At 49.0% G+C, this 27,230-nt stretch overlaps 1 protein-coding gene across 5 annotated transcripts; it reads left to right on the top strand.

The window, feature by feature from the left end:
- Window positions 1–4,647: 4,647 nt before the first annotated feature.
- PRAG1 (PEAK1 related, kinase-activating pseudokinase 1) lies at window positions 4,648–26,783 on the top strand. Of its 5 annotated transcripts, XM_048941819.1 has the most exons (7): window positions 6,004–7,464; window positions 7,598–7,703; window positions 7,801–8,181; window positions 9,297–11,023; window positions 17,218–17,375; window positions 19,832–20,571; window positions 23,547–26,783. In XM_048941819.1, the coding sequence occupies exons 3-7, from the start codon at window positions 7,897–7,899 to the stop codon at window positions 24,582–24,584; spliced, it is 3,948 nt and encodes a 1,315-aa protein (XP_048797776.1). In that variant the 5' UTR covers window positions 6,004–7,464; window positions 7,598–7,703; window positions 7,801–7,896; the 3' UTR covers window positions 24,585–26,783. The 5 variants fall into 5 exon arrangements, with proteins under 5 accessions (XP_048797775.1, XP_048797774.1, XP_048797778.1 ...); XM_048941818.1 differs by lacking the exons at window positions 6,004–7,464; window positions 7,598–7,703 and adding an exon at window positions 4,648–5,037; XM_048941817.1 differs by lacking the exons at window positions 6,004–7,464; window positions 7,598–7,703 and adding an exon at window positions 5,358–5,426.
- Window positions 26,784–27,230: the final 447 nt, after the last annotated feature.

Raw genomic sequence — 27,230 nt, forward strand, 5'->3', positions numbered from 1 at the left:
TGACCCTTAAGAGTCCTGGTTGAGAGTCAGAGGCAATGGCCCTGATTATCATCTGTGCACAGCTGGACCTGTTCCCATGTGCCTGCTGGGTTAGGGCTTCAGAAAATGCCTCTGAAATACAAAGGGTGTGAGCACGTGGAAACTCTGATGTTTCCTCACAGACATGCCTGGCTTACACGTGAGCCAGCCGATCTCAAGGTGTGGCCGTTAGCTACCTGAGTTTTGCTGTTCACTCTAGCTGCACTGAAGGCATAATTTGCATTCAGTTGTCTCCAGCCTCCTGCATGGCACTGCTGACTTCTATCCTGCAGGAGCAGCAGGCCCCAGAAAAGCAGATTGTTTCCATTTGTACCCTGCTGCAACCGGGACAGAGAAGACTAAATGCAAGGGGATTTGTCTGATTTACCTACTGTCTCCCACTGACTCCATTCTGGTGAGGGGAGAGGGTGGTGTAGTGCTGTGCATTTACATTTAGAAGAAGAGCACTCTTGCCTTGAGTCCTGTTTTCTGTGGCCCAGGAGGCAAATCATTTTGGTGCATCGCATAATTTACAAAGAAAAGCCGAGCAGTTGCAGTACCCGCAGGGGTCCTACCTACCCTACCCACCTCCCAAAGAGCTTCACTTCCCTTCCTCGATGGCAAAGGAGACGGAAGGCTGCAGCTTTCACCTTCCCCAAATCCTTCCAGCAGCCCCAGGCTGACGTGTTCCCTGGGGCCAAATTGGCAAGAGAATGGGCACAGATGCTCTGGCAAGGAGTTATGAGAGCTGCTCAGAATCTAAGTGGAGCCATACTGCATGGTGCTTTAGGCTAACATCCTGCCCATGGTGCAGGAGCCCCAGGACCAGCCAGCTATCCTGCATGGGATGCCTAGAGATGGGGGACTCAGCTCCATGCTTTGGCTTTGACATTCCCAAGATGGGTTTGAAGGACCCATGTTCCAGGCTGCCCAGGGAAGTGGTGTCGTCACCATGCTTGGAGGTGTTCAAGAACAGTGGCACTGAGGGGTGTGGTTAGTGGGCATGGTGGGGATGGGCTGGATTTTGGACTGGATGATGTTATAGATCTTTTTTTAATGATTCTACAATTCTATGACCTTGAGGCATTTCCCTGTGTGAGGGCAATGCTGTGTTGTTATGGGTCCATACAGCCCTAGGGAGCCAGTGAACCACACGTGATGATGAAAAGCAGCTCCAATTGGTTGGGGGACTGTTGTTAGCGGAGCTAATAGGGAGAGCAAAGTGCCTCTTCGGATCCTTCAGCTTCATCCTGTTCATTCATCTCCTAGCCCCACTTTTGGGGATGTTGTTTTTCATCCCTCTTTTATTTACCCATCCTGGCCATAGAGGAATCAGTCCTTGCATGCTATCAGCGTCTCTTTCTGTTTGGGCTAACCCCAGTGTTCTGCCTTATTTTCATACTTCTCCTATCAATGCAGGCACCCTGGGCACCAGGAACTCTCCTCTGCTTTCCAGCCCATGGCTGGGGGCACATCGCTGGCATGCAATGTAACCAGGGCTCTGGCCACGGGTCACAGCACTCTGTGGGAATCCGATAGGTGCCAACCCCCATAGCTCAGGCCATACATAGCGCATGCCATGGATCACCTCAGGCTGCTGCTCATCTTTTGGGGGAAGTGTGTTTGTAGGCTTGCTGCCATCCCCTAGTCACGTCAAAATCAGTCCCAAATATTCTCTTTGAAGCTTTTTGAGTGGTGCTGAAGTGATCTTACCTTCAAAGCAGTTGCTGGAGACAGACAGGCTGCTTAAAAGGCATTTGAGCTCTCTCACATCTCATGTTCAGGCTGCATTAAAATTTTACCGTGCTGTTTCACACCTCAGATGAATCGCAGTTGCTCCTGAAAAGGGTGAGAGAGGGGGGAATGCATGCAGGGAAGGGGCTTTTGAAAGGGATTATTAATGCACGGAGATGCTTTGGTGTCTGAGAGAGGCCCTGAATGGCAGCTCTGCGCTGTTTTTCTCTGCGCTCATTAACACAGAGCGCAGTGAAGGGAGGGCGAGATGCCGCTCAGTGGGGAGGGGACGTGAGAACAGAGGGAGGTGGGTGCTGCTGCCTCCCCGAGAGGCAGTTTCGGGTTAGGAGTTGAACATCAGCCTCCCTTTAGGAGGCTGCAATACGGCAAGTCACTTCTTGACGTGCAAACAATTAAGAGGGCGTGGGGGGGAAGGCAGAGAAAGCAAACACCTCCACCAGCTCCATCTGGCCGTCTCTGCAGCTGCTCACCTAAGGCACCTCTCATGGAAGGAGGTTCACACAGGAAAAACTGTGCTGGGAGCCTCTGGTTGCTTCTTTACCTGCATGAGCACCAATGGCTCCGTGCATCCCCTGATTTCTTCCCACTGAAGCTGAATTGTGCCATTTCCTTCATTTCAAAGGAGAGGAAGGTGCACACAGCCTGCGTCGATGCCTGTCACCCTGCTGACAGCATGAGAGACAAACAGTGGTTTGCCTTGGCCAGAAAACTTGCCTTGCAAAGAAAAAAGCCAGCTCAGGGCTTTTCACTTGGAGAGAAAGGGAGTGAGAAGAATAGACTTGAAAGCAAATTCCCGTGTTTTTTTGCTTCGGGTGAGAGCTTTTCCCACGCTCCATTGGAAGGCGTGCAAGAAGTGAATGTTTCCCAGTGCCTGTGAACACCAAACACCACCGGGGAGCAAGAGAAAAAACAAGTCATATTGGAGAGAGACAAGAAACTGCTCTCCTGCAGCACCCCGTGTCTGTTCCTTCCATGGCAATGGCTCTCCAGACCTAGTAATGCTCTTTGAGTATCGCTGGGATCATCACAGAATCATAGAATATCCCAAGTTGTAAGGGAGCCACAAGGACCATCAAGTCCAACTGCCGGCTCCACACAGCACCGCCCAAAATTCAGAGCATGGGGGATGAGGCAGCTCTGTGATGGGGCTGGGAAGAGCCTGGTGGGTTGGCTGCCCAATAAACTGCTCGGGAGGTGCCCAGCATATGGCCTGAGGACGATCGAGGGCAATTCATCAGCTTTGCTGCACCCATTATTCCCCAACTGTGGGATCCTGGGGATAAACAAAGCAGCTGTGCCTCATCGCTGGTGCTTCTTCTTCCCATCAAGTACAGTTTGGCTCCTTTACCCCCTATATGTTCGCCTTTGCTCTTGCTCCCAGACAGCCGTGCTGCTGAGCACCTCAGCCTGCACGCACCCGTATCTGCCCCCAGGATCTCCCTTTGTTTGGCTGCCAGCTTTCAGCACCTGCATGCACGCCTGCTCTTGCTCCCCAGTGTGGTTCATCCTTCCCTCTCCTGTGGAAGTGGGGTTTAACTAGGTTCGGGGGGACCGGTGCTCCCTTTGTCACCCACTTGAATAGCAGCTGTGAGTGGCATGGAGGACACAGCCGGTTGGCGGCTTGGCTGTTTGCAGATGAAGTGCTCTTCTTCTACCTCGGGTGGGAGAGGAGGCCGGGGCAGCTGCGGGTGCCCTGAGCACAACACACAAAGCCCACTTGTTATCAGCACTGTCATACGCCTCTGCACTGCCTCCCCCTTCCCAGCCCCTCCACGACTGCTGCATCCCAAAAGCACAAGCTGAGCATCCATCAAAAGGGCCATTATCTGTGATTTCTTAGCAGCCACTGTTGCTCTTCGGCAGGGAGAAAACAGCCCCCCTTTGCTGCAGCCCCCCAAGCAAAGGCATCACTGTGCCAGTCGTGAATGGGCACGGGGCTGTCGGTTCTGCATGGGATTTTGTTAGTGGTTGAGATTCTATAAGGTAGATGGTCCCTGTCTACACTGTGAACCTCCAGATGTGGTCAGTGATTCATTCCCATGGTTCTGAGACTACATTAGGGTTAGGCTAATAAGGCTGATCGTTTTTATAGGGGTTTGGATTTTAGGACTTTTTTGGATCCTGGTACCTACGTACCCTGGTCCCAGGGTACATTCTTCCTACGAGATGGAACATCCATAGGGCCAAGGAGAAACCTTGGGAATGGGTCAGCCCACACACCTCTGCAAGAAAGGGAGAGGAGAAATGCTGCGTGGGAGCTTGCAAAAAGGGGCATGGCAAACAGAAAAAATGGAGTGGGAGAAGGTACAGGGTGCACAGAAAGGCCAGTTCCAAGTATACGTGCCTCAATATTGCAATTCTTGGCCATTGATAAAATGCCATCATGAACAACACTGAACGCTGTATTGAAAAAAATCATGGGAGATTACAGCCACCCAAAAAGCTGTCATCGTTGATTTCAGTCCTTGAGCAACAGTAGTTTTCTGAAAATGTGAGGGTGCACTGTTTTCCTTGTCTTTGGACATAAGAAGAAAATGACTTTAGAATGAGAAAGAATGGCCTCAAGTTGCCCTCAGGGAGATTCAAATTGGATATTAGGGAACACTTCTCGAAAAGAGGTGATGCAGTGGCACAGGCTGCCCAGGGAGGTGGTGGTGTTACCATTCCTGGAGGTGATGAGGAACCATGGAGATGTGGCACTGAGGGATGTGGTCAGTGGGCATGGTGGGGACTTGGTGAACCTAGAGGTCTTTTCCAACCTTAATGAATCTATGACTTCACTGGAAAAAATGAATTTTCACTAATCTATAACCCCAAAGCCTCTGGCATGGGAAAGGATTTTCCACCTGGGGTGGACATCTCAGGACAGTCTACCCCAGAGATGGGGACTCTGTCATTTTCTATGGCAATCTCCAGCTGTGGATGGATGGGCCAGCCAGACCCAGGGAGCTGCCAGGGAAACTGGCAGTGAGCACACAGGCTCCTGGCAGCTCTGGAATGCTCCAGCTCCATTGACTTGCAACAAGGGTCCAGTTGAAAACCTTTGTGATTGAGGCACCTGTGTCCTCAGGTGTGCAACCCAGGTGGTGCTGATGACTTTCCAGGGTGACTTTCCCTTTGCACAGATGAAACGTGGCTAGAAAGAAGGTTTCAGTCATGATTAGAGTGAATGCACTCATTTGAGTGAGTGCACTGGCACTGCAAAGAGATGCAGTGAATTGGTGGTGAGCAAATGAGTGCTTTGCTTGAAAGGCGAAGTGGGAGGTGTGTTGGGCAGACTTCTTTATAGCAATGTGGCAAGCGAAGCGGAGGAATCCCGTGTTTTCCTGCGATTCTTTTAATGTGGCGTTTCTGGGCTGTTTTAGTAACCGATCACATGTGGATCTGGAAGAAGCAGAGCATGGAGAGCCCCGAGCTGTGCGGGGAGGCTTTTCCTTTCCCTGCAGCCCCACTCCTCAGATCCCGAATTGCTGAAACGCTCACAACCGCACAGCACGGAGGCGGCGGTGGGCTGCGGAGCTCCGCTCCCGCTGCCTCCCGGCGGGGTGGGGTGGGGTGAGGTGGGGCGGATCGGGGCGGGGCGGCCGCTACCCCCGGCCCACGCGGAGCAGCGCTCGCAGTCGCCCGGCGGCGGCAGTGCGGAGCGGAGCGCGGTGAGCGCGGCGGGGCCGGGGGCGGGCAGCGCCGGGACAAAGCCGGGCTCGGGGAGACCTCGATGGAGTCTGGGGGGTGGGGGCGAAGCGTCCTCTCGGGAAACTTCGGGCAGGTCGGCGCCTGGGGGGGCCTCGTGGCCGGAGCATCCTCGCTCCGATGAAACCCTGCGGGGCGCATCCGAGCCGCGCCGGACTCCTGCTGCCCGCCGACTGGGAACGTTGCTTCGGCTGCGGGAAGGGGATCCCGGGCTGAGCGGCGCAGCGCCGGCTGTGGGCCGGGAATGAGGGGTTTTCCCCGACTCCGCTCCCTGCCTTTCCTTTGTGTGGTGCTTTTTTTTTTTTTTTTTTGCTTTTTTTTTTGCTTTTTTTCTTTTTTCCCTCCCCCATTGCTAGCTCCCATCAGGACACTTGCTAACTACCTTCGGGTGATGCAGGAGCCATTAGAGCTGCGAACTTCCCGGCTTCCTTCCCGGCGTTCAGCATCCCTGCATCGTAGCACGTTAATTTTTCTTTTCTCGGTCGGGTGGATAAAATGAATAATGGGGCGCTTGGATCATTGCCCCCTGACTTGGTGAGCAGCCCACATCTGAAGGCAATCCCCGGCTTGATGGAGGGCTGGTTGCTGCTTGCTGCATCTGAAAGGAAACGAAGTGAGAGTGCGGTCATGTTTAAAAAGATGTGGGGTTTTGTTGTCATTGTTCTTCCCTGGCAAATAATGTGAATTTTGTAGAAGCATGAGGTGTTGGGTGTGTGTCTAAAAGTGATTGGAGTCTGTGAAATCTACGGAAAAACCTGTCTAAAACAGTCTCTTCTCTGTAAAGAGTGAGACATCCTCCTATCTGATTTGTGAATCTCATTGATTTCCTTTTTGTCAATTTATCAGCCTGCCTGACAGCATCAGCCTGCAGGTACCTTAAGCAGTAGGAGCGCCCTTAACAAGGGAGCCAACTGGATTCAGCTGATGCTTTTGGGCCAGCATCTCTCCCATTTGCTTTGTCCCCCCTGAGCTCTTACTGGCTCTCCCCCCTTTCCATCTGGGAGCCAAGTGCCCGTGCTGTATCCAGAGAGGATCAAAGTGTGACAGAAGTGCATCTGGTTCTGAAGGTGTACAGGTGCAAAGTTGTCTGTAGCCATAGTGTTGTGTCTGCATGGTGAGAGCCTGGCAGGGTCAGGTGGTAAGATTTACGTTGGTGCTGTTGGTTCAGGGATGGAAAGTGCACGTGCCCTTGGAGACCCTTGGAGGAATCTTGGTTTGGTTGATTTGCAAGCACCAGCTTGCTGGCTAGGAGCTGGTGCCCTGAGGTTGGTGATGCAGGGAAGAACCCCAGAGCGACACGGGGTGCTTCTGTGGCAGGGCACTCACAGCAGCCAGCTGCAGTTTTTCTGGTCCAGTTGCGTTTTCTGATCTTTTCTTCTCTAATCCACTGAGCTCTGTGGGAGTCATCTCTGAAGTATCTCCAAAGTTGTTAGCTGTAGATAGCTACTGACTGAGTGCAATCAGATCTGGCCGTGAAGGGAGGGGGCACAGGAATGCAGGAATGTCTTCCTCCTGGGGCATTTCCTCCTGGGGAAGGAAGATGGGAAGGCATCCTTGTCTGTAAGTAATCCAAGAGCAAAGCGCTTCTCCTTTTGCAGACAATGAATCGTTTCAGCAAGCTGACACTGTTATTTGTGGCTCCTGGCAGAGCGGATGCGAGCTTTCTGCCAGGCACTTGCTGCAATCAGTGCCAGCCCCAGCCCTGCTGCTCGTCTGGCTGGGAGAGAAGCCTTTGTGTGCAGCTGCAGGAACCACAGTGGTGCTTCTGGATGAAGGACAGTTGTTGTCAGTCCCCTTGGTTACAGTCACCGACTCTGGTCCCTGTACCACTGAGGGGCAGTTAGTGGGCATGGTGGGGGTGCGTTGGCGGTTGTGCTTGATGGTCTTAGAAGCCTTTTCCAACCTTAATGATTCTATGATTTTATCTCCATGCTTTTTTCCAGAGAGAGGATGTCACTTTGGGAAGGAAACCTTTCCCACCTGGCTCTGCTCTGCAAGGCTGTGAGCAGCTCTTCCAAGACCTCTTCCCCTTCCCCTTGATCTAAGCCTTGCGTGAGGCTGGTTCTGCATGCTCATTAAACAGGGAATTAAATCATGTAGGAATGCTGCTTGTTTGATGTCTTCTCTCTTGCAGAGTTATGCTTAGAAGTTGAGGCTTTTTAAGTGATTGTGTGGGCTTTAGCTAAGCTGTGAAGAAAGCCTTGTAAACAATGAGCCTTTGTGACGAAGGCAGAATGAGTGTAATTATCACCTGTCCTATTAAAGATCATTCCATTTCTTTTTTTCTTTCTGTTTTGTGGATACTGAAACTAACCAGGCAGTGCTGTGCCTTTCCAGATAACTTGGTGACCTTAAAAGCAACTGCAAAATGAACAGCGGAGGACAGTGTAGAAGACGCGTTGGGCTCTTGCTCTGAGCCTCCAGGATTTGAAGATGTCTGCGTGCAGTGACTTTGTGGAACACGTGTGGAAGCCTGGCTCCTGTAAAAACTGCTTCAACCCAAAGAGTTCCCATCGGCTGCAAACACCCCCAGACGTGGGAGCATGCGGCGTGCTCCCGAATGGAGGTAGGAGCAAGCCCGAGAGCCCAGCGTTGGAAGACGAAGGCGTAAATACCTCTGTGTTCTCCAAGCCAACCATTGCTGTGAAGCCAACTATGATCAACTCAGATGTTTCTGACACGTGGGCGGATGTGAATATGAATTCAGATCTGTCACAGGTAATGATTAATCCAGTCAAAGCATGACTTCCCATTACTCTACCTCCGCTCAGGAACACTAGGAGGATCTGATAAAACCGTTTCATTCTCACTGCTTTTCCTTTTGCTCTTGACTCAGGTTTATAGAGCTGTGTTGGTTTCCCAAATTATCTTTGGCTAAAGCGGAATTAAACATTGCTTGTGAGTGCAAAGGAGCTTAAAAACATGCATAGGAACTTAAATGAGCACGTGGGTTAGTTACTTTCCTAGAAAAAAACTACTGGAAGTAAGTCCTTGGGCTACAGCTGAGTGTCACTGCAGGAGGCACATGTGAGGTGTGGGAATGGTCCCCTCCTGCCTCAGAATCTTCCGCTCTCAGGCCATGCGCAGAGCCTGGTGTCCCAGAAACCATAGCCTGACTGCCTCGTGGATAGCTAGTGATATGGAGGAACAGGGCTGCTGCAGCCTGGCCACGGGTTGGCAGGTACTACACATCCAGTATGATCTTCTTGTTTTTTTCCTTGGCTTTCCATCTTAAGAACTGAGCTGAGTTACGTCCGACAGTCTTGAGGCAGAGGAACTTCAGTGAATTTTTTCCCTCACTTCTGGGAAGCAATGCTGTGAGACCCAATTGGTGTAAATCTCTCTCAGGTGAAGAGATTTCAGATATGTTCCTCCTTCTACTCCCCAGTCCCTCCTGCTGGGTGTCACCAAGCTGCTGTCACAGGAAAATCTATGACAGTCTATAGTGTCTGTGCTCCGGAGAATTTGGCTCTGGAGCAGCGGTGTGAAATGAAGCGAAAATAGCAGAGGAAAGTGCAAATACTCCTTCCCTCTCTGAATCTTTAATTGCATGGTGACTCACAGACAGGATGACAGGTTGGACATGTTTCTGGCAGTGAACCCGTACAAAGAGAAAGGAGGATGCCTTTTTCCAGTGCATTGCCATTGTTGGTAATGCAAGTTGTGCGGGAAGCAGGACAAGTAGGAAAGCCTCACAAGAGACATCAGTGGGGTGAGCACGGCACAGAACAGGCTGCGAATGCTGGTAAACTTTCCTTTGGTTCTTTTTCTTGTGTTGCTTTCTCTTTCATTTTGCTGTGCTGATAGCACGCTTGTCTCTTTGGCCTGCGCAGGTCGGCTGGGGAATGGTTTCCGGTAAACATCTCCTTCTGAAGTCAGGCGACTCACAGCGGATCTGCCTTGATGGGTTTGGAGCCAGCGGCGTGAGAAAACCCTTCCTGCACAGCCCACCACGCGACTGCCTGTCCTGCTGCACGCCCAGCTATTCCATGGTGGGCCTGCGTGGCCTGGAGAGCCACGTGGAGAGGAACGTATCCATCCATAGCTTGGTGCTGGTGGGCGAGGTGGGGAAGCAAGAGGAAAGAGCCAAGGAAAAGTCTGCCCTGTCACATCGGCCCCTCTGCCCTAATCTGGGGGACAGAGGTGTTGTGAGCTCTGGCAGAAACCTTTCACCCCCAGAGGGTGACTGTGGCCGCCTCTGCTCTGGTGTCGAAGGGGAAGGGGGAGAGTACTGTTCGATTGCAGAGTCCCACAGAGAGAGCCTGGCTCCCCGTGGCTGGAGGCAGAGGGATACTGTGGAGCTCTCCAGGCTGAGTGGCAGGGCGGCAAAGTTCAGTGAGGAGGAGCGCAGGGCTGTGAATGTGGCCTTCTGCATAGCGAAGGAGCGGAGTGATCTGCTCCCCTACACCTTGTGTGCAGAGAGTAAAAAGCCGACCCGTCAGTCTGACACTGCTGCCCTCCCTGAGAGCAGCAGCAAGATGGCTGCCTCTGCGCCGTGCCGGGAGAAGGATGACTTACTTCTCTCCAGAGACCTGGATGGAGGCTCCAGGCCTGAGGGACTGAACGCTCCCCAGCAGGCCTTGGTGGAGCCGCAGCGTGCCCGCCTCACTGAGCCGGCCCGTGGGGATCCCATCTATGCTGAGAGCACCAAGAGGAAGAAAGCCCAGCTGAAAGGGGTTGGTGGATGTGTGGATGCGGAGAAGCTGGCCGGTGGCAAGGAGCAGGCCGATGGCACGTGGAGGGAAGGGAGCTGGCTGCTGGGTGCTGAAAAGGAGCACCAGGACTCCACAGCCCAAGTGGCAGCAAAGATAACGATTATGGCCGCACACACGGAGGATGACCACAAGACAATATTTCTCAGCAGCCCTGACTCTGCTGTGGGCGTTCAATGGCCATGTGTCAGCCCTGCTTCCCACCCTGATTTTGGGACTTCATCACCCACTGTTGAGCCTGGAGAGATTTTTCAAGCATCTGGAAGTGAAAATGGCCCAAGGTTTCACTTGGCAGCTCCTACCAAAAACACAGTTATGGAGAGCCCAGCCATCCCCCCAAAGATGTCCAAAAACAGCCAGCAGGGCAGTGAGGAGAGCCATGTATCCCCAGTCAGTTCCTCTGTGACAAAGCTTGGTGACACTAGTAGTCAGGATGGAGCTGGGGCTCAGCTGCCAAGGAGCTGTGCGGATACAGGTACCTTCAGGACATCTTCTTCTCCATGCACTCACGTTAATGGGATTTCTGTGGAAGAGTCCAGCAGAAGCCTGGCAGGCTCACCCTATGACAGGAGGCAGAAATACTACACCCCTACATGGGCCAAGCAGTGCCGGATAGAGGAAGAGGAAGAGGAGGAAGAAGAGGAAGAGCAGGAGCTCTCAACCCACCCATGGGCAGTGGGAGCTGAGAATGGAAGAGCTGGCGCTGATCTTGTGGAAGACTGCCCAGTGCTGGAGAGTCAGGCTGGGATCAGCAAGTCATTATCTTTCTCCTTTGACTTCCCTAAGGACAAGAGCAATGGGGTGGAGTTTGCCCCACCACCACCGCCGCCACCAAAAAAGCAGTCCAGGTACAGCCCCGTGAGCGTGTGTGTGACTGTTAAGCTTTTGCAATTGCAATGATTTCTGTAGGGCTTGGTTGACTGGTAGGCGATTATTGTTCTTTTTTCTTCCCTTTCTGAGGTGGATTTTCAGGAGTATAGGAGATGACGGCATAGCTGAAAAACTGTCAGATATTTGCAAACCCTGGTTTTTCTTGTCTGTAAATGGCTGCTCTGGGTCACAATACTCAAGTGAGATAAAGGTCCATGCATTGGACCCCTCCACTGCTTCCCACATCAGTTTTGTTCTGTCTCAGCAGAAATCCTTAGTATTGACTGCAACCTAAAACCTGAGGTTACAAGCTCATCTTGTAGGTGGCAATGGGCAGCTTCCTTGGTGCTCATAGCAAGGGCCTCTGAAATCCTAGTTTTCAATTTGGCTCTAACATCTTTTTTGCTTTAAAGGTTAACACTTGAAGCTGTACTTTCCTAGGGAGGGCTCCCCTGCAAGCAAGTAATTGGAGTTGTCTACCATGTGCTTATGATGTGTGGAGCCACCTGGCTTCAGGGAGCCTTCCCTTTGCTGGAGCTCTCCTGGGATTCAGGCTTGTGGGCAAGGTGACATCAGGCACCACAAAATGTGCAGGAAAGCTGTCCATCTGGGAAGGAAGTCACTCTGCTAAGTAATTAATATAGCAGACTTCTGATACTTGTGTGTATTCAGCTTCCACAGTTGTATTAAAACAAAACAAAACAACGACAACAAAAAAAAAGCACCCAGGGAATAATAAAAAAAAAAATTCCTTTCTGTACAATTAATGAATTAGGCTGTCTGATCACAGGGGACTGGGATATTTCACATTCCGCAGGTGTTCTGCATTTGCTTTATTGCGTAATTCAGTTTTGTTTCCTGAAACTGTGCAGTGCACAGTGGATTTGACTCCAGCTCCTTGGTTTAAAAGTTGAGCATTTGGAGAACTTGCTGATGGGGCCTGCAGTCAGGGTTGTTTGTGGTCAGCAGCATCCTTTAGGCTGTGACAATGTTAGGGTTGGTGCATCCATTGCCCTGTTCTCGTACCAGATTTTCAAGGTCTGGCTAACAGAGAGAACTTTAAATTGGTTTGAATTTCCTTTTAACAAAGCCTTTTCAAATGGTTTAAAATGGCTAAGTAGTGAACAGATTGGGTTTCTTAAGAGAAGGGGACAAGACGAGAAATAGGCTTTAGTTCTTAGTGCTGGTTTTTCTGCTGTAATGCTACATGGTGCTTGATGAAGCTTGAGGGGAAAGAAAAGGTCCACAAACATGTGAGCACGCAGATGAGCTTTATTGCCTTTAGAATCAGCGATGGCGCTGAGATCTTCTTTAGCTCTGATCCTATGAACCTTATTTCACAGTTGCTGCCACTGGGTGCCCTCTATCAGCCTGTGCTTGGGGTTGTGCTTGCCTTGTGAGATTCTCAGGTCCAGTAGAGCTGGGATGATGTGATGCTGTTGAGTGATCACCTAGAAAATGCCAACTCACCTGCTGACAGTCCTTTAGCACCTGATTTTTCCCTGCAGAGCAAAGGTCACCAGGCAGGCCAGAAGGATGATGGCCCTGACAGTCAGTGGTTCACACCCCAGCAGCGCCATCCACTTGATGTGCTAGGAATTGTGATCTGTCCTGGTGGGTGTGGAGCATTTTCTTCTCCTTGGAAGGGCTGTTTCAGGCCCAGGCCACATCAACTTTAACAGTAGATTCTGAGTCATCTTGAAAGCATCTGTGTGCTAGAAAGAGGACAGGGAAAGTGAGGACAGGGTATGTGTGGAATGTATGGCCAGCATCTTTTGTGGAGCTATGGAACATGCCATCTGGTTGAGGAAGGTGCTGGCATTGCTCTTATCCCCATTGCTGTAGGCAATGCGTTGTGCTACATGCAGCTGCCTCCCAAAACCTTGATGCTTGCAGCTGAGCCTTGGGATGCCTTACTCAAAGAGCACCACTCCCTGGTTACCGAGGCCCTGCGTGGCCCTGTGGCCTAAGGAGTGATACGATCGCAATGGTGGGTTTCACAAGCCATGCAAACACAGCCAGCTGTTTTGTTTGTTTGCTTTGAGCATGCTCTTGTTTTCATCTCCAGCTTGCCTTCTCTGAGTGTGTTGATGCAGGATCCAGGGAGTTGTTACTTGTGTGTGTCAGCGGGAGGGATGCCTACGTGCACAGCTAGTTAAAACCACCATAGCAGGATTGTGTTACCTGTGCAGCCATTACTGGCAGCTTTAACTCATGGTAGGACTTGCCTGGTGCTGGTGGAACATCTCTGGCATTCTTGGGCGACGTGCCTGAGGAGGAAGGAGATCTTGCATATATGGTGACTGTGAGACACGTTTCTACTCTCCTAGGCCTGGGCAGCATGTGGGCATGTGCTTTTCCATAATGGAAGAGCCACCACTGTTATGGTTGTGATATAGTCCCTCACAGACACAGGATGTGCCAGCCCAAGACATCCTCTGGTGGGACAGCTGTGAAGGTCCCTTCACCAGATGAGTGTAGATGAGGCCAGGGTAGGCTGAGTGCAGTTTCAGGAAAGGTGTGTAACCATCTTTTTTCCTCCTAGGTCTTAAGCTGTAACAGTTCAATATTATTGACTTTCTTGACTAAACTGAATTGATTAAAGAAAATGTACATGTATTTCAAATTTGAGAAAGAAGAGAATACGCAGCATGTTAAAATTGTCTTTTTTTTGGTTCCTTTTTGCTCTAACAATGAAAAGGAGGAAAAAACAGTGCAAGGCACTGATGAGACTCCAGGTTTGCTGTAAGCTCACCTGTACCTATTTCATCCTTCTGTTTCTTCATACAGTTCTTGTTTGAAAGATTACAGATATTTAAAGCTTGAAACTGAATAGAAAATGAGTCAAACTACAAAAGGAAAGAGATTGGAAAAGGAAAATGGCAGCTGGCCTTCTTCCAAGAGCTGGAAGGGTAGTTGGCTATGGAAAGGGCTCACCAGGAGAACTAGGATCCTCAGGACTTCAATGTGCAGTGATGGTTTAAATGTCCTTTGGTGATAAAATTGTGGCATTCACTTATTCTGCACAAGGGATGAGTCTTTGTTGAAATTTATGCCTATGTTATGCAGAGGTTTATGCAAAATGATCCTAATGGTTCCTTCCAGCATATAAACCTTGACTGTTAATCTATTTTATGTGTCTCTAAAACAAAGGAAACGGCACTGCTGTTTTCATAGTAATTAGTGCCACCTTCAAAGGGCAGTGCTTTAGGTACCTTCTGGACTTTGAAGAACATGCTCACCTCAGGCAGTAAATGTGTGCAGCTTGGCACGTCATGAAATCCACCACCAATGGAAAGACAAATGAGCTTGAGATGTACTGAGATAGCATGTTATAGTGCTGCTGTCCAGGATGCAAAAACTAGGGAATAGGGAATCGGAGGGGTTGCCTGAGTATGCCAGGATGTCGTGTGTGGAGGATGTTGAATAATTCTAGTGTGTTTGAAGCTGCCAGAGTAATTAGGAAAGCTGGAAATCCTGTCTTGTTAGATTATTAGATTGAGAGCTGACTCTTTTGTGACCTGCTCTTTATGCACTCTGGCTTGAGGGTGCTGCTCTTGAAGCTACCACTTAAGGTGCTGAGCACAGATTTGGGAAATGGAGGTAAATTAGGCACGGGCTGTAGTGTTTAAAATTAGATCCTGCTCTTTATTTTCAATATCTTTAGATGGAAAAGGCAAGAGAGAGAGCACTAACCTATGCCCTTGATATGAATGAACACTAGGAAGGAGAGGAAGTTGGGGTTAGCTGTAAATTGGGATCCTGTAGGCTGTTACAGTGAGCAATAGCTCAGCTAATTTTATTGAAATGGGACAGTTTGGCCACAGCAAGCACTGTCAGTAGTTCTTTGGTACAGTGATCAGTATTTAACCTGGGCGTGCTGCAGGCTGCATGTTGAGCAGCTCCTAGGAAAGGAGGGAGATGTGAAACTAGAATATTTCCAGGCAGTATAAGCTGGCCTGCTGTAGCATCTGAAACAAGAGCAGGATGTCGCTTAAGCGGCGAGCAATTTCTATTTCGGTGTGCCTATTCAGGAACTGCATTTTACATAAGTCACAGCCGTACAGAAAGGAAATGGGGCTCTCTGTACGTATGACTTCAGCGCTGGGCTCGGCAAACATGCAGCCAGGAGGGTGCTGGAGGCGGCCGTGTTGTGCCCAGGTTGCTGGGAGGAATAGGTGCGGCTGCGCGCGGCGGACCTTGCACCGCTGAGCAAAGTCTCATCACTGCCTGAGTGCGGGAATGGTAAGGCAGCGCCGTGGATCTGTGCTTAAGTGATGGGACAGAAACTGAAATGCATCAACTTTTCTTTTGTGTGCGTGTGTGCTGTGTGTGGATGGGAGGAGGAACGTGTTAGAAAGCGTCTCATCTGTGCAAATCAAGGCCAGCTCTCTCCTAAAATCTTTCTTTTTTCATGGATTCAAATGCTTCCTTGATTCTCAACTGCGTGGGTGGGTACCCCTCCATCTATTTCCCCATGTTACTAAAAACTGAGCTTCTGAGCAATGCAGTTATGGGATGATTTTGAATAGTTTACGTATCCATATGTATGTGTGTATATATGTGTGTGTGTATATATGTATATGTATAGTTTTATTTAAAAAAAAAAAAAAAAAAAAAAAAGAATTTGAGACCAGCTGGTTGCCAGCAACAGAGCTAAAAATCTCAGTGCATCTCTTGCTTGCTCTTTTTACTTTTTCCTTTTAACCTGCCTTGTGTGATGTGTGTGAAGTTTTGCAAACCATCCCGCAGAGGCTGGCTGCAGTGACCGAGTGTGTGTGGTAAACTCATCACCGGCGCAAGATCAAGAGCAGTGGCTCCACCAAGCTGTACCTGGGGTGGTTTTCACAGCCTCATTTTGATCAGTCCCTGAGTATTTTTAGAATGAGGCTGCTCGGGCAAGTGAGGAAGTCTGGCAGAAGTTTCTTCCGGGCTTCTCCTACGTGCTGCTCTCCATGTGGTTGTGTGGACATAAGAGTAAGTGCTTTGTCTGGACATAGGGCAAAATGTTTCTTAACCGTAAAACACTTGTGGCATCGGCTTGGCTTGAGGAAGAGGAGGGACTGTGTGTGTGTGTGTGTGTGAACAATGTGTCACAAGAACAGCCATGTATGCCTTTTGTTTGTCTTTCTCAGCAGCCATTCAGCTCTGATTAGGAAACGCCAGATACCTTCCAGCAAGATAGCTGGTGGAAGCTGTTTTTCTTTTTTGCAAATCTTCCAGCAGCCTTTATATGTTCTCATTCAACAATCTGTTGAGTTTTATCAGTAGATTAGCAGTTTTATTTAAAAAAAAAAAAGGGGGGGGGGGGGGGCAAATAGCCTTTGTTTACTGGCCGTAGAGTCTGAACTGTACCAAAGATGGGGTGTTTGATTTCAACACCTCCTGTTGTTTTCCAGAGAAGAAAAAATGAAGAAAATGCAGGGGAAACTCTTTATCACGTTCTGTATCCTGCTTGCCTACAATTGATCGTTTGAACTGTGACTCTGGCAGGACATAAGGACAGCTTATGGTTTATGTATTTATTTCTTTTAGATGGAAGTTGTATGACCTTTAGATGGAAGTGGGCCTTACATTTAAAAATTGCATGGTAGGTCCTGGGTTTGGCATGCTCTTGTTTTCTGCAGAGGTCATTCTTTTTTGGAAGATGTCAATCGTTACAACGATGCACCAAGGAGATGATGATTGCCAGTGATGGAACTTCCTTATCCTCTTGCCTCTGCCAAGTAGGAGCTGGATTCTGATGCCCAGTCCTTCTGTAAAATGGGAGAAGTGATGCTTTGCCTTTCCACTGAGTTTTACCAAGGGCAAATAATGGTGGGTCCCCACTTCCCAGTGGCAATGGCCAAAATGGGATATGATTCAGGACCACACTAGGAAAAAGAAGATGCAGACCAGGGTTGGGTGCTGTCACCCCAATGGGTCTCTCTCTGCTCAAACGCAGCGGGTTTCTCATGGGGACTGGTGCTTTGCAGGGCTATAGCTTGCTCAGTGTCAGTGGGATACAATCCCCAAGTTCTAGAGCAAGAAGAGGAAAAGTGCACAAGGTAATAGCGTGTCAGTATGGGTGTGCAGAGATCAAGCTGAGGCCACTCTCAGCTTGATTCTCCATGCAAAAGTGTATGCATCATGTCTTTGGCTGTCTCCTGACCTCTCTGTTTACTCTCCCTAGGCATGCTCTGAAGATGAACCCAAATAACGCTGAGTTGGAGAGGGCCAGCAACAGCTCTGCTGAGAGCCTGAGCCCACCTTTCAGGAGCGTCCACGTCAGCTTCACAGCTGGCTCCTCCGACAGCCTCAACTCTGACACTCAGGCCGGCAGCGATGGCAGTAAGTGGCTGCAGGGTAGAGAAGTAGCATTAGCACTGAGGAGGGATTGCCCTATACTGAGTACCACTGCTGGAGCAGCATTTGCAAAGCAGCGATCACAGGGATCCCATAACCTAATTCTCCTAGCAAACCACTGTATCGAGTCATAGAATCATTAAGTTTGGAAGAGACCACTAAGTCCAACCGTCACCCCATCCCCACTATGCCCACTAACCATGTCCCTCAATGCCTCATCTCCACATTTCTTGAACACCTCCAGGGGTGGTGACTCCACCATCACCCTGGGCAGCCTGTGCGAGTGCCTCACTACTCTTTCTGAGAATAAATTTTTCCTAATATCCAATCTGAAACTCCCCTGACAAAACTAGAAGTCATTATTTCACCCTCCTGCTTCTTGATACACTTAAGATGAATGTGGCAGAGCCAGATCAACATCATGGTTTTCTCCTCTTTCATTTGGTCAGAGCCAAATCTGTTTGTCCTGTGATTCTCCTCTTGTCTGGATGAAGCCCCTGTCTGAAAGCAGTTCTGTTTGTCTTGGTTGTGCTCCATACATTGCCCAAAGTTGCATTCATGGACAGTCCTTAAAGGATTTGAAAAGTACCAGACTCTTGTGCTAGTAGTTGATCTCTCCCTCTCATTGTGTTCCCAGTTGTTTCTTGAAGGGGGAAAATCTGCCTGCACTTGTTTAACTGAAATTAAAAAATACTAATATGAAGTCACTTTCTTCATAAGTGTGTAACTTAGACATGTGCTAACATGTTTGGCAGCTCAGAAAGTATTTCCTTTTTGCAAAAGCAGCCTTCATGTAGTGGAAGTTCTGTCTTTCCAAGAGCAACAGCGTGTAGCTATAAAATTAAGAGTCGGAGCTCTGGAAAGTCAATTTTTCCACTTCTATCTTGGACTCTGAGAGTGAGACTGCCAGGAAATTGTACATGGGGAAGGAGAACTCGCATGCGTCAGATCTTTACTTGCAGGGCACAGGAGCAATTTGCAGTCAAAACTTACACAAGACAAGAGGATTTCTCTGCCTCCACTAGCAGAGGCGACTTTAAACTCAACTCAGGAAGGCTGTGCTTTAAACTGAGTAACCTGTATGTAATTTTTTCCTCTTGCTGATGTAAGCAAGCAGTTGTTATGCAGTCAGCCATTGTGTGAGGTGAGCCCGCATTAATTGGCTATGCTGTCAGATGTTAAAATATGGGGCGGTGTTCAAGCCCTTTGCTGCAGAAGGAAGGACTCTACCCTGAAGGTGCAGAGCGCAGTACGGAAAGTTATGGAAGGCTTTCAGTTGTTAACCTATGCTTAGGGCAGAGCCCAGCAGCACATAAAAAAGAGGCGAGAGCAATTTGGCGTTTGTGGGTGTGCATGTGAACTGGTTGCCAGAGGTTCCAGTAATGCTGCTTGTTCCGTAAGTTTCTATCAAATGAATCCTACCTCTTGAAGTGGGAATCTGACTGCATATCCTGGTGATTGTGTTACTCTTGGACTGCATGCTGAAGAATTCCTCTTAGCTGCATCTTCTGTTAAAGCCCCTTGGAGTGGAAGTGGCAAGACATGCTCTGCTGAATGCCTCGTCTGCAGTTCTGCCAGTTTTTTGATAGAGGGGATCTTTCCTGCGGACCAGGCAGGGACTCTGTATTTTTTTCTGTCTCCCTGACCTGAAAGTCTTGGTCTTTATTTCAGTGTCAATCATCCTTTTTCCACTTTTTTCCTCTTCTGCATCCATATTACTTGTCTCCAGCCAGGTAGAAAGGCAACAGCTACAGCTGCCTGAATGAGCGTTCCTGTACTTGTGTAAATGCTGTAGGGAGCTGAAAGGGTTTTGTGGTATGCAGTGGGGCTGGTTGCCCTCTGAGCAGGGAGGTCTGATGTAAGCTGGGGACAGACAGTGGGGAGGCCAGATTTCTTCAGAAGAGTGGAGCTTGCCAAACCCCATACAATGACCCTTACCCAGTGTAAGGCAGGAAGACGTGTTCAATATCCTTGTTGGGCTGCTCTGCTCATGTTTAAACCAGAGCTGTGTGTTGCATGAGTCACTCTTATCATGCCATGCTGCTGAGGCACTGGGTGGCAGCTCCCAGGTGAAACAGGCTTTGCTTGAGAGATTGCTGTCCAACAAGAATCCCTGAGATCTTCATTCTTACCTCCTTCTGTATGATGTCACAGCTTAAATATTTATCCTCTACCAGCTTTTTGCTATCGTGCATGCAGTTCATAGGAAAGCAATTTCTGATCTGCAGGCAGACCATTTCTTTAGCTAGCTGGTTGCATCCTGCTTTTCAGAGCTGCTGTATTAAACCAGATTAAAGACCCAACCCCTATGGTGTAGCTTTGCAGGTGATGAGAATTGCCTGTTGGGTACTGGTGGAGGTAGCTTGTAGGGATGGCAGGTACACGGAGAGGGGTCCGTGCTCTCCACCGTGGATGAAACCCTGTACTTTGCTGTCTCCTAGGACACTCGTCTGAGCCAAACCACTCACCCCCTCCAGCTGAAATCCTGGCCTTTCCCCCTGTCCCCTTCCCTCCTGCCTCCGGTGATGACAGTCTCTCTTCTGTCTCAAGCCGCCCGCCTCCTCTGCCTCAGAAAAAGACAGTGAGCAGGACAGTGTCCTCCCCAGATGGCTTTTTTGGGGGACAGGGGTCTTCAGGCAGAGCAGCTGGTACTGCTTGCCCCAGGCTGAACGTCAGCCATTCTGAGAGCAACGTCTGCCTCCACGAGGACTCTCCTTTCCTCCACCCGGCCAGTCTCAGAGGTCACCCCAGCATCTTCTCCTCCTCAGAGTCCCTGGAGAAAGGCTCCAAAGGAAATGGCTACTGGGGCTCAGCCACCAGCAAGAACACAGGGACCTGCGTCCCCAGTAGAAACCTCCAGTCCCGTTCTTCCTCGCAGCTCAGCATGTCCAGCCAGGTATCATCAGGCTCCAGCCTCCAGCTCCACAACCTCCTGAGCAATATTGACAGCAAGGAGGGGGTATATGCCAAGCTGGGGGCCCTCTATGCTGAGTCCTTACGCCGCCTGGTCGCAAAGTGTGAGGATTGCTTCATGCGGGAGCAAAAGAATGAGCTGCACTTCAATGAGAACAACTGGTCGCTTTTCAAGCTGACGTGCAACAAGCCCTGCTGTGACTCAGGGGATGCAATCTACTACTGTGCCACCTGCTCCAAGGACCCTTCCACCACCTATGCTGTGAAGGTAAGGCGGTGACAAAGGTAAGCCTGGGCAAAGAGCTGCAGGCTCTGCATCCCACAGAATCGTAGAATGGCTTGGGTTGGAAGGGACCTCAAGGACTCATCAAACACCAACCCCCATGCTGTATGCAGCACTGCCATCCTCCACATTTAATACTAGATCAGGGCCCCATTCAACCTGGTCAATAGCAGAGCTGGGACTGAATTTCTGGGTTCCTTTCCATTGGGTACCAAATGAAAGAGCAGAATTAGCAATACAGATTTAAGAATCATCACCAGAATTTGCTGGCCTGTTTTCTTCAGGTTCATCATTCTCATAGCTGAAGTTTGGCAAATGAAAACCCCTCCCAAGATTGCTAGTCTTCCTTCACACCTTGAAAGAGTTGATTTGGAGATGTAGGTTTTTGTTGTAACAAATGTCAGCTGGGTGCCTACTTCTTCAGACTGCTGGGGTTTACAACACAACCTGTTTCTCTCTAAAAAAAACTTTGTGCAAATGCTATGTTGTAAAGTTAGCATTGTTCACCTTTGACAACAGAAGCTGCTTAAAAGCTATCAAATACATCCATTTTCCCTCTCCCTGCCTTTTAAGTGAAAGGTTTGATCCAGAAACTGTGTGAGTGCTTGCATGATCTTGAAACTACAGGCTTTAAGATTTTTCAGGTCTCAATTAAACAAGACAAGGCTGACCTAGACATGCTGTGTAAGGTCGGGCTTGCCTGAAATACATACATTCCTGTCACTGTATAGAATCTACATTTGAAATGGAAACTTGAGGTGCCATGGTCAAGCTCTCTGAAACCTAGATCAATAAACTTCATGTACATTTCATGGATTCAGTGTTCTTGACCCAAGTTACTGCTGGAATACTGAGCCTTTAATTTCTATTTGGACTTAAGCCTAGGGGAAGTTCATTGCTGCTTCCTCTTCGTATTGCTTTTAAAGACCTAAAATAATTCCCCAAAAAAGCAATGCTAGAGATGCATTAAGCAAGCAGAAAAATTTCTTCTGAACTGTTTTCACTAGTACAGCCCCCAAGGGGGTGTTTTAGCTAAGTGATAGCTTTAAAGCCAGTTGATTTTTTTCAAAGAAAGTAGGGTCAACCCAACAGGAGGGCTCCAAATAACCAGAGTAGAGTTGGATGGGGGCTTGCTACTAGTCCAACGCTCAGAGCAGCAGCTTTTCTTACACGTTATTCCTAATCCATGGAAAATTTCCTGCAGAAACCTGAGAACTGCATGGTGAAGTGGCATGTTCCTTTTCAATGCGTGATCCCCTGTGGTACACGCAGACCTTCCATCTTGCCTGCTGTGCCTGGGGGGGTTCAGAAGCTAAGCTCTACTGCTGTAGTGGATGAATTACTGCCAAGGCAGAAACACCACATTTTAGTCTCTTAATGGGTCTGTGCTTGTCTCCCTGTGCTCTTGCTATGCTGCAGAGCACTGCAATAAAGCCAAAACCGGTCCAACAGGGCAGTGCTCTGAGCCAGCATTAAGTGAAGTTACATATGTGCTTATGCGTGTGCACTCGCACATCTGCAGTGTTCCAGTGGGCCACCTTCTTTTTGGTAGATGAAATAGAGAATACTTGTAAAGCTTTACCGTTGGCTGATTTCTAACTGCTCCTCCTGGCTTGTGGTACAGATTTTTGGACATGTAAGAAATCACAGACCTGTAGTTAAAATTAGATTTGGATAACTCATGACGGGTAGAGGACCTGACTTGTGCAGCCAGAGCCAGAGTTTGGTCTGTGCAAAGGCAGGCATGGATACATCTAAATTAGCTGGAAGGACCCAAGGTTACATGAAATGTCTTCAGAGGAATTAAGTCAAGATACACTCTACTCCTTGGCTTCTTTCTCTGCTTAAAGATGAATGACTAATCCAGCCTCAGGCTCTTACTTGGTCTTGCTGCATGGAGGATGCCTCTGGTGCAAGTGAAAGTCATGAAGATCAGCTGACTGGGGAGGATCTCCCTGACCCTATCTGGTTGCATTTATTCTCCTGAGGATTCCTCTTTCCCTTGTCCTAAGCCTTATGAGTCTTACCCATGTGCAGGAGGAACAAGCAAATTTGAGCAGCAAGGATATGGAAAGCTTCCTCTGCCATTGGAAACATTTGGGCTTGCTGTGACCCAATCTGCAGTCTGTCCAGCTCTCCAGAGATTATCTTTCCACAAAATAAGCATGTAGCAGAGTATTTTTGTTTAGAAGAGAAAGGACAATAGGAGCTTGAAATGCTCTATCTCCACACTATCATCTCATCTGAGTGAATTACCTGCAAACGCCTGGATTCGAACTGCTGCTAGTGGAATACAAAAGCAGCCTGCTTCCCTAGCTCCTCTCTATTATTGAATTTATTTTAACTCAGAGGCAAAATTGATTTCTTGTCTGATTTTGCACGCATGCCGTGACTGGCAGTGGCACGCTCCAGGGTTTGAAACCTTTTATGCTGTGTTTCAGCCTGTTGTTGATTCCTGTGGGTAAGATATAAATATATCCCTAAATAAAAGGGGGAAAAAAAAGTATAATAGAAATGCCAGAAGGCCCCATAAGTTAATGGATACTCCCATAATAAGACTGGTTTGGAGTTTGCTTAGTCTTTAATGCTCAAATACAAAATGAAGTGAAGACAGAGTCACATTAGTTTAAGGAAATTTAGACTAGAAAATGTTTTGTGGGGTTTTGTTTGTTTGTTTGTTTGTTTTTCCCCTTGAGTTTGGAGCTTTATCAGTTATTTCTAAATCTGTTGTTTGCTCCTACTTTCTCCCACTTTCCTCTGGAGCTTTTTTTTTTCCCCTGTGCTGATGAGTATAGTTTGTTACTGGTTTTCTTCAGCCATTGATCAGGGTAATTACTGAAGCAAGGAAGTGAAGTGTTTGAGGAGGATGTGAAAGGAACTCCAGGATGCAGAACCAGAGAAGGGTGCAGTGGGAAGAAAGTGCTGACAGATAAGACATCTCTTTTGGTCTCTCCTCACAGATATGTAAAACCCAAGAGTCCAAGGCGGCTGCTTCGTACTGCAGCCCCCCAGTGCCGGTCCACTTCAACATTCAGCAAGACTGTGGGCATTTTGTGGCCTCTGTCCCCTCCAGCATGTTGCTGGCCTCCAGTGTGGGGAAGAGCATGTCTGGGGATGGCCTCCGTCCCTCCCGCACCACCAGTGAGCATGACTGTGTGGTGGTCATCACCCGCGAGGTGCCAAGCCAGACCACCGCCGACTTCGTGAGGGACTCGGTGGCACTGCACCAAGCCAAACCTGAGATGTACGAACGTCGGGTTTGCTTCTTGCTCCTCCAGCTCTGCAATGGCCTGGAGCATCTAAAAGAGCACGGCATCATCCATCGGGACCTGTGCCTGGAGAACCTTCTTCTTGTCCCCTGCAAGCCCCCAATGAGCTGTGCGAAGGCCAGAGATGACAGAAATTTGCCCCGCCTCATCATCAGCAATTTTTTGAAAGCTAAACAGAAGCCAGGATCTGGAGACTCCAAACTGAAGAAGAGCCAGGCCCGGCTGGCCCCGGAGATTGTGTCAGCTTCTCAGTACAAGAAGTTTGATGAGTTTCAGACTGGAATTCTCATCTATGAGCTCCTGCACCAGCCCAACCCCTTTGAGGAGAAGGTGCACCTCAAGGAGCAAGAGTACAGCCCTGAGGACCTCCCTTCTCTGCCCAGCCTGTCCATTTACTCCCGGGGGCTCCAGCAGCTGGCCCACCTGCTTCTGGAGGCAGATCCCATCAAGCGCGTGCGGATCACCGAGGCCAAGCGGATGCTGCAGTGCTTGCTGTGGGGGCCACGGAAGGACCTGACTGAACAGCCCCTCAGCCACGAGGAAGCCCTCCACCAGGTGCTTCAGAACTGGGTGGACATGAAGCGTGCCCTGCTGATGATGAAGTTTGCGGAGAGGGCTGTGGACACGGAGCGGAGCGTGGAACTGGAGGACTGGCTGTGCTGCCAGTACTTGGCCTCTGCTGAGCCTGTCTCCCTCTCACACACATTAAAACTGCTGCAGCTGCTCTGACCTTGGACATGTCTCAGAGGTGGCTGAGGGCTCCCGATTGCCTTGCAGTGAAAGGTACACAGCCCCATTAAAATGTGAGAGGCTTGAATCTTGGCTGTGAACATGTGTTCATTTCCTATCCTGTGCTCTGATCAATGTAAGACATGGTTAGTACCCCGAGCACTAATTTGTGAGCAGGCAAAGCTGGGAGCCTACTCCTCTAAAGGAGGACTTTTTTTGTATGGTAAGTCTGTGGACTAATAAACTCCTGCCTTTGTGTGCATGTTTCTCATGAGCAAAATGTACTTGAGTTGGTTTCTGCACATGTAGGATGATCCTTTGTCCCTACTCTGATCACCAGAGTGGGCAGGCTGGCTTTATTCTTCCTGGGAGTCAGAGCAGTACATATAACTCTCCTTTGTGAGGAAGAACCACAAGGGGCTTTCAAATTCATGTGTGTTTTGACATCCATTTTACAACAAAAATCATGGCTGTATAAGCTGTATTTTCTGCTGTGAGAAACACATTGTCACCGGCCTATTACAGGTGCTAATACAGCATTGCCTTCCTGTCTTGAACTGCAGCCTTGTAGCTGCTCATTTGTGCAAGGATGAGAGAGCTAGGATGGGGCTGTTCACAGAGATGATGCTGAATGCTGGAATTACCCCTTGTAAAGTTAATGAAATGGAAAATCCCCAATTCACCTCCAAGGCCTCGGGGAAGAAAGTCATGGCCAGGCCACTTTGCTTTCCCCATCCATCCAACACCTTCCCATCACCAGGTAACTTACCTGTCCCTTGTGTGTAGCGTTTATTTAACCCCTTAACTGTGAGATTAGCTGTCCTGGCCACAGTAGCCTTTGGTATGAGAGGCCCTTATTGCTGCTGTGTTTGTGTAACAAATGTGTAGGGCAGGATGCACTGTGAATGTTCTTCCAACAGATGTGGCACCATGGAAGAGAGCAAAGCTGCTCAACCCCTTCCAGCTCCTTTCCCTCTATCAAGACATACGGCAGCCACCTGGCTTTGTGGAGATGCCTTGCTGCTGCTAATTTTTCAGGAAGATTTGGGGGCTCTCTTCCACTCCAGAATGAAGCAGAGATGAGCTGCCATGCTACAGTTCTGCAGACATTGGCTGAGGAGTAGGTTTGGGACTTATGAAGAGAGCCCAGTATCAGCTTTGTTGAGGGAGGACATGACTAGCTGAGCTACCCCCAGCTCAGCTGAAAACGAGGAGATATTCATCCAAGCTGAAAACGAGGAGAAAACTTTCCTTCAGTCTCACTTCACTTCCAGCTCTAGCCTGCTCTCTTGTGGGAATTTTAATTCCCCAGGATTTTTGACACATTGTACGCTTTCTGTGAATCTTCTCCAGGCTTCTCACCTGGATTTTTTAATCTATTTGGCTGTGGTTGCTGCTGATGGGAGGGGATGGTTCCTTGGCTGGGCACCCATTTGCAATGAATTTCCCCCAACCCCCTTAGGGAGGAAGCCTTGCACGTCCCTGCCTGCTGAAAGAATGTGAGATGACTCCAACTGTGACTGTCGGGGATTTTTTTTATGCATTGGCTTTCTTGCGCCTGACTTCCATACACTTCCCTCCAATACAGGCAGCGTGAACCTTCTTGCTTGGGAACCACTGTCCTGTGGACCATCCTGCATGCTTTACCCTGGAAACTCTGGCCCCAGTCTGCAGCACGTGATCTTATAACAGTGGTGCTGGCAAAGAGAGATAGATAATATATGTGGCAAGTGGTTTGCAAGGCTCAGCTCAGGACCCAAACATCCAGCTAGCCCACATAAAGCAAGGTTGGATCCATTTTGCATGCTGACTTTAGTAACAAACATCCACCCTGAGTATTGCTGTGAGGTCTGCATGATGTAGGATTTGAACCTGATTGTAATGCTTTCACTTAAGTTGGGGTGTTTGAGACTGCTTCTGGTACTGATCCTGGTTCCCTGCAGCAGCATCTCCCATATATCAGAGGCCAACAACAGTCTTGTAACATTTTCAGCTATATTCTGGTGACATTGAATGATTGGTTTCATGCTTTCATATAAACAAAATCTCTTAAATCTACATTTTCCTAATATCTTTCCCTCTGATATCTCATGCTTTTCTCCAGCCTAAAATATATCAGGGAAAGTGTGAAGGGACACCTGCTGGGGAAGCACAGCAAGCCCATGCCTTCCAGTTGTGCTGCTGGGGGGTAGGGAAAGGAATGTTGTTTGTCCTGTGCTGACCCCACATAGACTGCCAGCTTCTTTTCCTGTGTCCAGGTTCCCACTAGTTCTTGGGTACAAGAAAGCTGGTAAGGTGTGGCTCCCTCCACATACCTGTGATCCCAGTGGAGGACAAGCTCCCAGGAGGTAGACACTGTTGCTGACAAATGCACATTTGCAGTACAGATGAATTTGATGGCAAGGCTACATGCTTTCCACATGAAATGAAGCTGAGACCTAAAGCCCCAAGACAAACACTGGGCAGTCAGTGCTGCTGAGAGCCCTTCTGTCCAGTTTGGTGACATCCATGCCTTGCATCAGTGCATCCCTTGAAATTGGGGGATATCCCATGAGTAAAAGACAAGCTGAGCCTCTGGAGATTTCTTGACAAGCTCTTATCTCTGTGTGCTCACATGAAAAATTTCTTCTCAGAGAGGATGGTGAG

Source organism: Lagopus muta, chromosome 4, assembly GCF_023343835.1.
Source record: "Lagopus muta isolate bLagMut1 chromosome 4, bLagMut1 primary, whole genome shotgun sequence".
NCBI classification, from domain to species: domain Eukaryota; kingdom Metazoa; phylum Chordata; class Aves; order Galliformes; family Phasianidae; genus Lagopus; species Lagopus muta.